This window comes from Saccoglossus kowalevskii, chromosome 9, assembly GCF_978046115.1.
Source record: "Saccoglossus kowalevskii chromosome 9, keSacKowa6.1, whole genome shotgun sequence".
Classification (NCBI taxonomy): domain Eukaryota; kingdom Metazoa; phylum Hemichordata; class Enteropneusta; family Harrimaniidae; genus Saccoglossus; species Saccoglossus kowalevskii.
Genome location: NC_140649.1, coordinates 26,561,940 through 26,573,402, shown reverse-complemented (window position 1 = coordinate 26,573,402; position 11,463 = coordinate 26,561,940). Strand labels below are relative to the sequence as shown.

Here is an 11,463-nt window from a genome sequence, read left to right as displayed (position 1 = left end):
AGATAATCGAAACAATCAACAAAGCGTCCAAATTGGATAATGGTGTAGCTGGAAATCGGGAAATTGAGTCAAGTACGCTTTCCCAATTATTAAAGCTCATGACTAGCTTCCTGTTATTTAAAGAAAATTACTCAGAAATTGCTATAATGCTTGTTTTATGTATATTTGAATAATGTCTTATCTGGACTTCGTTGCCTTGCTATTATGTGCTGTGTAAGTAGTCAAGCTAAACAAATTGTGTGTTACTGTACATATTAATGTTTAATAGACGATACGTTTACATACATACATACTTATGCACAATGAAGTAAATTATGTTCATTGTTGAGTTTACACACGTATTTAATGCTTTCATATAAAATGATAGGCACACATTGAGTCAATTATTAACAATATTCACTCATAGTTTCAAAAAGAGTTCTTGTTTTATTACGATTTTGACATTTTAAGGTACTCCACGGTGTTATAATCAAATAAACGAAAATCCATTTCGTATTTTTTATACAGTCCTTCTATTTGCTGTTTTGTAATATGACCGTAGTTCTCTTTTAGAATGTCAACGGACGAGCTATTTGTTTTATGTGGAACATACGAAGAAAAGTCTACAACTTCACTGGCATTGATTGTTTTTAATATACCATTAACGTCTTCGTTTAACGTTTCATATTGTCCTAAGAAGTCATAATTCATTGCACAAGGAGCGCAGAGTCGGCCCATCAAAGCCCAGTGCCTATCAAATCTGTTAGACTCAGTCTGCAATACATAGTTAACAAATTCCTCAAAGCAAAATCCACCAATTGTGTAATTTGTTTTATTCGCCTCATTTATCCGAACAGTGTAACTTCTCAAAAACCCTCTTTTTGTTGTGTCTCTTAATTTGTCACTATACGCTGAAAGCAGTCTGGACAATGGGTGTCTAGAAAACATGAATTTAGTATACGTGCTCAAGCGCAGTTGCTTTTCTGTTTTTGTGAAATTATTCAGGGCAGGGTATTCGAATTCATATACACGACCTTTACCAATTTCTGTCACATTTGTAAAAGTTCCCCGCAGTACAAGCAGCACTCTTCGCCAGTTAGAGTTGGCAACCTTCGGTACTGGACAGTACAAGATTTTATAAGTATCATCGACAAAAATATTCGCATATTGAATACTGATGTTGTTGAGTTCTGGATGTCGTTGACACATTGTAGCAAGGTGCTCCTTTCTTCTCCTGTGTTTCTCTTGCCAAATTTGAAACTAAGAAAAATGCGTAAATTTAATATTTAATTTTTACATTATTGGCGGTTCAGTAATTACTTGACACTTGACATCTCATAAATCTCTAAAAACAGGGCATCGGTCAGAAACAGCCTCATTTCGAGATGATTTTTGTCTCTAATAAAAAAAGTACTTGCCTTTAAACTGTAATACTTGACTTTGTTCAAGTCATTCGAATAATCTACAATTTTGACCACGTTTAAAACAATTTATGGGTGAAATTCACAAATATTTATTTTTAATTATATATATATAACTAGCATTTTATATTACTATAACACTGTGCAGATTTCGCCCTGGGGATATAAAAGAATATGTATATGCCCATTGAATTATCCAGTTCTAAGAATTGAGATACGGGTAATCACAAACTTGATAATGATCTGAATCTTGTTCAGGTGTTCAGACATAATACATGACTGGAATTATCTTACAGTTGACATCTCAAAAATAACTATGCGGCAAGCTAAATCATCATATAACTTTTCATGAATAACTATATAGCCTGCAATTTACAATGGGATATAAGTAGGGTAATATTAATTAGCCCGTCTCACGATGCTAACAATAACAAGATGTCGTACGTCATTCTATAACTCATTAATATAAAACGACTTTTTTCACATCCAGTTCCGTAAATTAAACTCTTAAATAAACAGTGATGCGAAATGTGCACAGTCTATCCGTTCATGTGTCAGTCTTGCAGTATGCGTGTTCATTCGTTGTATTATTCATAACTCACCGTGTTGCTGGGGCCTATTGGTGTGACGGGTGATTTGGTTTCAACGTTAATGTTTGGCTCGACGGTGTCACTGCAATGTTCAATTCCATCATACCATCTCACTTTAAAGTGTTTAGAATGTTCTGTGACAGGAAATGACAAGCAAAAAATGTTTGAATTGTACAGCAAATGAAAACCGTAGCCGGCACAACCAAAATTACTACCATCGTGATGTGACGTGTTTAATTCAAATATGAGGTTTCTGAAGGACAGTGTCTGTCTGAAAATTTTTCTTCAGTGAATATTACCTTTGTATATCCATACGCTAACCATTATTGCTGTGGCAACTAAAACGTAGCATACTGTTGATTTATTTCTACCCATTACTCAGATCCCTACAAGAATACATAATGAAGACAATTATATATAACTAGTAGACTCGTAGAAATTAGTCTTCTCGGGTATTGCGAATCCAACATTTTCGTGATATATAGAAAACCAGCTATACCATAATGCACCTCATGGGTTTAGCTAAAAAATGACAGAATGCGGAAAATGACCATGAAATACGGAATATTAATTACAGGCACATTACGAACATACAATCAACAACAAGGGAGATTCAAAATCACGTCCACCACTGTACTACACTGTTCTAAATAATTGAAGATTGAAATAGCGTGTTTGAGCATGCATCTACTATAACTAAAATATTTAAATAATAACACATGCCTTCGCGATCGGCTCTGGCATCATCAATATTATAGTCATGACCATCATCCCTTGGGCAGACAACAAGTCGTGATATTGCCCGAATAACCATGTGTTATTTATTTTATCACATCGAACAGACATCTACAATGCACACTCACATCTACCACACATTACATTGATCTTTAGCATAAAGAGGAAAACAGAACAACTACTTTTACTAATTCACTGAGAAAAAAAATGTTAAAAGTGACAATATTTTGGTGACACAAATATGGCCAACGTACGTTAGAAACTCGATTACCATTATTCAATATGTTGTGTATTTCACTTTATGTTCATTTGCATGTAATTACATTGTTACATGACGTTCAATGCTAGAGTGCAATTAAACATAAGGCGTGGCATTCTGCGGAGACAGAACAAATATCGCATAACATTCACCAAGTTAGTTTACTTAGCATTTTATCTTAGTGACCTCATTTATAGTGACATTGATAGTGTATGATTGAAATCTGAAATAACGTGAATTATTCTACTTGACCGAGACGCATTTAAAACTAGTTTTTACCATTCTACACACGTTACGATAACCACACACTACACACATTTTACCATAGATTATTCTACACACGTTACGTTAACCACACACTACACACATTTTACCATAGATTATTCTACATACGTTACGTTAACCACACTAAACACATTGTTTTACCATACATAAACCATTTATACACATTACGTTAACCGTATTACACACATTGTTTTACCACACATAAACCATTTATACACATTACGTTAACCGTATTACACACATTGTTTTACCACACATAAACCATTCTACACATTACGTTAATCATATTACACACATTGTTTTACCACACATAAACCATTCTACACATTACGTTAACCATATTACACACATTGTTTTACCACACATAAACCATTCTACACATTACGTTAACAATATTACACACATTGTTTTACCATACATAAACCATTTATACACATTACGTTAACCATATTACACACATTGTTTTATCATACATAAACCATTTATACACATTACGTTAACCGTATTATACACATTGTTTTACCATACATAAACCATTTATACACATTACGTTAACCATATTACACACATTGTTTTACCATACATAAACCATTTATACACATTACGTTAACCGTATCACACACATTGTTTTACCATACATAAACCATTCATACACATTACGTTAACCGTATTACACACATTGTTTTACCATTCATAAACCATTGTATACACATTATGTTAACCGTATTACACACATTGTTTTACCATACATAAACCATTTATACACATTACGTTAACCATATTACACACATTGTTTTACCATACATAGACCATTTATACACATTACGTTAACCGTATTACACACATTGTTTTACCATACATAAACCATTTTATACACATTATGTTAACCGTATTACACACATTGTTTTACCATACATAAACCATTTTATACACATTATGTTAACCATACTACACACATTGTTTTACCATACATAAACCATTTTATACACATTATGTTAACCGTATTACACACATTGTTTTACCATACATAAACCATTTATACACATTATGTAATGTTTATATTCCAATGAACATAAAACAGGAGGCTTTTTAGTATTCAGTGCCTAGCTTACAACTAACTACTTTTATTGTACTTGAACCCTACAGTCATGAGATACATACAGTCATGTGATACATAAAATAATATATTATGATAATGACGATACTTAATACTTCATTATGTAGCAATATGTCACACATTATGTTAACCATATTACACACATTGTTTTACCATACATAAACCATTTATACACATTACGTTAACCGTATTACACACATTGTTTTACCATACATAAACCATTTTATATACAATACATTAACCGTATTACGGACATTCTTTTACCATACATAAACCATTTATACACATTACGTTAACCGTATTACACACATTCTTTTACCATATATAAACCATTTACACCATTACTTTAACCGTATTACACACATTGTTTTACCATACATACATTATGTTAACCGTATTAAGGACATTGTTTTACCATACATAAACCATTTATACACATTATGTTAACCGTATTACACACATTGTTATACCATACATAAACCATTTATACACATTATGTTAACCGTATTACACACATTGTTTTACCATACATAAACCATTTTATACACATTACATTAACCATGCTACACACATTGTTTTACCATACATAAACCATTCTACACATTACGTTAACCATTTTACACACATTGTTTTACCATACATAAACCATTCTACACATTACGTTAACCGTATTACACACATTGTTTTACCACACATAAACCAATTATACGCATTACGTTAACCATTTTACACACATTGTTTTACCATACATAAACCATTCATACACATTATGTTAACCGTATTACGGACATTGTTTTACCATACATAAACCAATTCTACACATTACGTTAACCATATTACACACATTGTTTTACCATACATAAACCATTCATACACATTACGTTAACCTTATTACACACATTGTTTTACCATACATAAACCATCTTATATACATTACATTAACCATGCTACACACATTGTTTTACCATACATAAACCATTCTACACACATTACATTAACCATACTGCACATTACCCATATAATGATTTTTCGAGATACTTACAACAACATATATATGTATCAATCTTTAACTGAATATTGAATCGTTGGTTTTCAATGACCGGTAGAAGCAGTTTGGTACTCAATCCGTATTCCCAGCTACACCAGCACAAGCTATCGGTGGGCGTGGTAGTACAATGCACAGATATGACGCCAATATTTTTGAGTGGTGCAACGTATCATCAACTTTATTAAAAAGAAATCATTAATTTGTTTTTCGAGTTAGTTTATTCTGTACATCTGTTCTGTTATCTATAATCGTGCATTACGAATATAATTAATAATATAACTAAGCTGGGATTAATATTTCAGCTACAATGGAGAATAAACTCCATAACATGATTAGTGTATTAAATGTAAATTAATATGGCATTGAGCTGACTTTGTTGATGAAATTGGGCTTAGGACATTGGCGCCATCCAAACTCCGAGTAACAATTTGAGCGTTATATAATCGTTACAGTGTTATTTTAAATTCCGAATTTTAAACTGTGCGAGCCGTCTGACTATTCAGCGTCGGATAACATAGATAGATACGATGGTTTATGTACTAGCGTTTGGTTTATACTTTTCAATAGTCTGTTTGCAATTTCAATATCTGCATCCATAATTACATGCATTTCTTTACTGTATGGATCGAATTGGAATGCCTCCTTATTCCGTCGATGAAACTTGCCCTCTATGTCATCTGCAACGCACCGACGACGTTCCGGGGTAAATGTGACGTTCAGAAAATTCAATATTTTCTCCAGTCCCTGCATCGGGTGTTGCGTCAGTTCTTCGTAGTGTAAAATTAAGATTCTTTTTTCGGAACTTATCCATTTGTCAATAATTCGCAGCCACTTAAAATATTGGCTGGAAAAGAAATCTGTCCACTTTTTATCTGAAATAAAGGAAAGTAAAATCTACTTAATGATCGTCATTTCAATTTTTATTTTGAAATAACAAGAGCACACCAATAGTCAATGAAAATATTCATCCGGGAGATATCGATATACGACGACGTGAAATTAAACCAATTAACAACGATGTGAATGGCAATGAAACGTGGACGAAATAATAAACATAAAACACTCACTGTTATTAAAATCATCGGCATTTTGTTTTGCCATTATGCCCTTTGTTTTGAATGTAAAAAACGATATGAGTGAGTCATATGGATTTCTGATGAGTATTATTCCACTATCAAATGTTAGAGCGAACCCGTGACATTTATAAACTAACGCCCTCCGCAATTCGGGGTCGTCGTATTCGCCAATAAATCCTATAAAATATAATAATAAATATGAAAATAAATGCTAACTATAATACAATTAACATACAAGAGCGACAAATACAAATATTATCAGATATATATGTTATTAACTTATATGTGTAAGTTTCACATTATCGATTGAAACATGGCCATGCGTATTTGTGCCAATTATTTAAAACGTGTCAATATCATTTATTGAATGTGACGATTTCTCATAGTCCCACACGCGCGATATAGAAAAAGTACAGCCAACTCACCAGCTCTATACAAACCAATTGCATTGTAAAGAGATCCAGTATATATTCCTGTGGCAAGTTCCAATAAATGACGGACCCATGTGTTCCCGGACCTTGGAAAACTGGCTAAGCCAACAAAAGGCTTAGTTTTGTTACACCAATTAACAGAACAGTTTAGTGTTTCGTTGAGTGAGTTGACAGTGCGAGCGATGTCATCGTTGATTTCGGAATCTGTACAATAACATAAACGAGTTATCCGTTTTTATAGTCGCATTTTTATACATATATTGGAATTTGATTAGGAATTCCCACACTATTCGCATACGGCATTCCACAACGTACCTGTATGGGTGATGTCAACGATCGGTGAGTCTTTCGACGCCATTTTCGGCTGTCCTTCTCGTGTATCTTTTTTTACACCATTCTTAATCCAGACACCTTTTAGTTTTCTTGCCGGAAAAATATTTGTATTAATCAGTTGTGACGTGATATAGATAACAGTAATGACGATCAACAACAGTAAACTGAACAAATGTCTCCCGTTATACATCATAAGCTGAAATGTACACAGATGTTATAATTAGTGTAATTAGTATTATATTGAAAATCGACGTTAAAATTTGAATAGTAAATAAACAAACGAACAACAAATTTGGAACATCGCATTATATGTATTTTGCGGTTTTTGCGGTGTTTACCCTCAAGTGACCCAAATTTTTTTCACTAATTACAAACAAAATAGAAAATAAACATACCTTCGAGTCAAACGAAAAGCGTTACATATAATCATATAATCGTTTTGAGTAAACGTTACGTCTTGTATATACACGATTAAACAAGATATAGAACAGGGTTTGTGTTTATGTGATCGTAGTAATCGGAATATGGTTCACGATATTACGCCATATAGGAACATTACATGTCATCTATAACCTACACGAGTAATATAACTTGCACCTGACACTCTCAGTTTAGGTATCATTTAACGTTTGCCGTACATATATATGTCACAGCTGATATGCCAATGTTAGTGCACACCATATAGACCCCCTAAGTGTCAATTTAATTTTGCCATAACAGACAATGATAACGTTTAGTCTAGTACCATTAATCAACACTTTTTGAGTGACTAATGGTGCAAATACTGGTATCTGATATGACATATCATTATACTATTACGCATACAGAATGCCCACCGTTTACATCGTATATTATGTATACTCATAGTAAATGTCAGTAATTGTTCATACAATCAAACCAAATCAAATCACAGAGGCTCAACTTCTGGGATATATTGTCTTTAATGCGTATTTCCAATACGTAAGCATGCATTACGCACATACGATTAAAAGATACACAAAAGAAATACTTACAGTATTACAGTTACTTAGAGTAACCCAAAATAATTATTTAAACATGGGCATATAAAAGTCACAAAAATAAAACATAAATTTAGTAGAATGTAAACGTATACATAACAGCTGCAGGTTGCAGTGGTACAATAATAAAAGAAGATGTTTCACCAAAACACCTCAAATGCAAGAGACTGGGATTAACAGTGACGTATATAGCCTGGACATTCAGTTATACTGCAAAAGATGATAATGACACATTTTCTACATTCAAAACGTAAATTACCGATCAGAACCTTTGGCTATTAGGACTGTAGTTTCGTTTGTGTAACATGGTGCATGCTTCGTATTATAATGTATGGATGATGTTTTTTTTTTGATATTGAATTATCTGTTGCGTGAAGCCCAAAATTCTACATTATCGAATGATATTTATTAACTTTTCGAGGGTCCTTTATGACGGCAAATCAAGAGATTTCTCATCAGTAGACAAAATAAACGATGGTGAATATTTTCATAATCTTAGGACTGTAGTTTCGTTTGTGTAACATGGTGTGTGCTTCATATTCTAATGTATGGATGATGTTTTTGATATTGAATTGTAATTGCGTAAAGGCAAATATTCTACATTAGAAATGATATTTATTAACTTAGTCCTTTATGATGGTAAATCAAGAGATTTCTTATCAGTAGACGAAATAATCTCACGCATATAATTTTCATAAGTATGTTAAGTTTTATAAATTTATGCGTACACAACATGATTGAAAAAATATTGCCAACATGATTTCGAAAGATTTCCAAAGACGTCAATGAATGGGTTGTTTTTAGAATATTTCCTTTATTATGCGAGTTTAAATATATTGATTTGGGAGTCATCTATTGATTTATGAATTTTAAACACCATTCCGAAATTTAAGTGACGCACCTACGTACATACTACTACATGATCATATTTGACCATGTTCTATTAAATGTAATTTTATAATCACTTGTTATCAATTGATATCAATCTTTCCATCTGAGTTAAAAACAACTCAATTTTATTCGGTAACATATGTTATAATATGTACTGCACATACGCGTGTTTTATTCATATATATATCGTAAACACGAATTTTATTGTCTGTATTTTGTAATGTGACTGTGTAAAGCTTTGCAACGTCAGTGGCTTGCTATAATTGGATCGGCGCCACGCAGACGGCTGGAGGTTTAGCTCCGGCACCATTGTTATAGTTTGGTGTAGGAGTAGTTAGGTCTGTGAGAAACTAGTGTGTATACTTTTGGGTGTAAGTGTGTTTTGTCTAAAGACTTTCAACATTTACAACTACCAGCCGCAGCACTGTCTGTTCAAATACTATTATTGGTCTATACTTTGTAGGTGAAGTGTTCACTATCTACTGAAAATATTTTATCAAACACATTACAGTTGCCAAGTAACGTGATCTTAACATATGTCAGTACTGTGATATAATTTTGATAACTTGTTTGTTTGATTACAGCATTTAAATCTCAAAAGGTGAATAGCAAAATAAGTACGGCTAACTGACTATTTGCAGAAGAAATAAAAACAAGATAAAATCTACCAAGCTGAGCTACTGCATCAACAATGAGTATATTTCTACGCAAGAAGGCAGCGGGAAAACTTATTATCATGTCTTTACTGTGTCTCATGCTTTTTATGGCTATTGTACTCAAGAATGGCGGTCATGTAACAACGACAACGTCAAATCCCCTAACCAATTACAACAACACAACATCGATTGTGTCAACTATAAACTATGAAGGAATTGTCACCCTGCAAGATATGGAAGAAGCTATGGAGCTGTACACAACGAATTCATTTCCGTTTCCATTCATTGCAAATCCCATCAGTCGATGCCAAATATCACCGTTTCTCACAATGATAACTCCGAGCAGTCCGGAAGAGTTTGTCGCACGTGAATTCGCCCGTAAATACAGGGGCAACGTTCAAGATGTTCTGCAACATGAGATAATACATTTATTTATCATTGGGAAACCAACAGAAAATAAAAACGTTGTAACTGCTAAGCTTCTGAACGAGAGCCATTCATATGGAGATATAATTCTTATTGACGTTTTAGACTCTTACAAAAACCTCACTCTAAAGACAATAATGATGCTCAAATGGATCTCAAACTATTGCTCGAGGACTAAATATTTGCTAAAAGTTGACAATGATGTCTTAGTAAATTTAATCAACTTGATCAGGCTTTTGGAATCAGCGCCAAGTAGTAGTTTCGTAACTGGGAAGGTAAGTGAACATCCATTCGCATTTCGAAGACTAACGGTGAAGAATCCAGTGACAAAAGAAGAATGGCCATTGACTAATTACCCGCCAGTTGCCGTGGGTACATCTTATGTTATATCAGGTGATGTTGTGAAAAAATTGTATCAGGCATCTCTTTATACTAAATTGTTGAATATTGAGGATGTCTACGTTGGAATTCTTCTCTCAGTTATTGGCGTAAGACCACAACATAATGAGGGATTTAGAGTGCCAGCAGAAAGAGCGTGCCTACCCAAATGTTGTCGGTATGATGCGATAACATATCATTTTGATGGTAGTGACAATCTCATTGAACACTACAGAGAAGTAAAGCTGTTGAACCTAACAGGTCATTGCATGTAACTTAATAAAGTCTAACTATACTGACCAAACTGCGTTGCTGGTGTATGTTTTGTTATTTGCGAACATATGTTCATAGCATAGCCAATCTGTGAATATGTCGTATACAAATATATACAAGTCAAAAACAGAAAGAAAAAAAAACGTTTAACAGGAACAGTACATCGGATAACACAAGAACACGCTGCGATTAACTATAAATATTGTATTTATTTTTTCCAATTTTCTATTTATTTTGCATCTGAAAATTACTGTTCAGTTGACTAATTGAATTGTAAAGTTATTATCCCCCTTCAGTGTTCTTCTTCGACAGGTGGTGGTCAGCTTTGCTGTAAGCCGGTGCCATAAGGGTATTTTTTTCATTTATCACGGTGCTTTGAAATATTGATTATTAATGTTCGACATGTGCAACAGTCGTCAATGTATCTTAACTCATCATCTATGAGGGCGTGACGTCATAGTCACGCGAAAACCATTGCTATGGCTCTAATGACGTAGATTGTTGGTGCCCGGGGTTTTACTATGCAGGATATGCGATTGTTCATTA

At 33.5% G+C, this 11,463-nt stretch overlaps 3 protein-coding genes across 3 annotated transcripts; 1 reads left to right on the top strand and 2 right to left on the bottom strand.

The window, feature by feature from the left end:
* Nucleotides 1–429: 429 nt before the first annotated feature.
* On the bottom strand, nucleotides 430–2,314 carry LOC102803809 (carbohydrate sulfotransferase 11-like). The gene is made up of 3 exons (XM_006817679.1): nucleotides 2,290–2,314; nucleotides 2,003–2,124; nucleotides 430–1,239 (listed from the first exon to the last, which is right to left on the bottom strand). The coding sequence occupies exons 1-3, from the start codon at nucleotides 2,312–2,314 to the stop codon at nucleotides 430–432; spliced, it is 957 nt and encodes a 318-aa protein (XP_006817742.1).
* A 3,615-nt stretch (nucleotides 2,315–5,929) lies between these two features.
* LOC102803927 (sialate:O-sulfotransferase 1-like) lies at nucleotides 5,930–7,299 on the bottom strand. Its single transcript, XM_006817680.1, has 4 exons — nucleotides 7,257–7,299; nucleotides 6,936–7,145; nucleotides 6,502–6,687; nucleotides 5,930–6,306 (listed from the first exon to the last, which is right to left on the bottom strand). Exons 1-4 carry the CDS (start codon nucleotides 7,297–7,299, stop codon nucleotides 5,930–5,932), a joined length of 816 nt encoding a protein of 271 aa, XP_006817743.1.
* Nucleotides 7,300–9,875: 2,576 nt separating this feature from the next.
* Nucleotides 9,876–10,919, top strand: LOC102804051 (beta-1,3-galactosyltransferase 1-like). Its single transcript, XM_006817681.1, has one exon. The coding sequence runs from the start codon at nucleotides 9,876–9,878 to the stop codon at nucleotides 10,917–10,919; it is 1,044 nt and encodes a 347-aa protein (XP_006817744.1).
* Nucleotides 10,920–11,463: the final 544 nt, after the last annotated feature.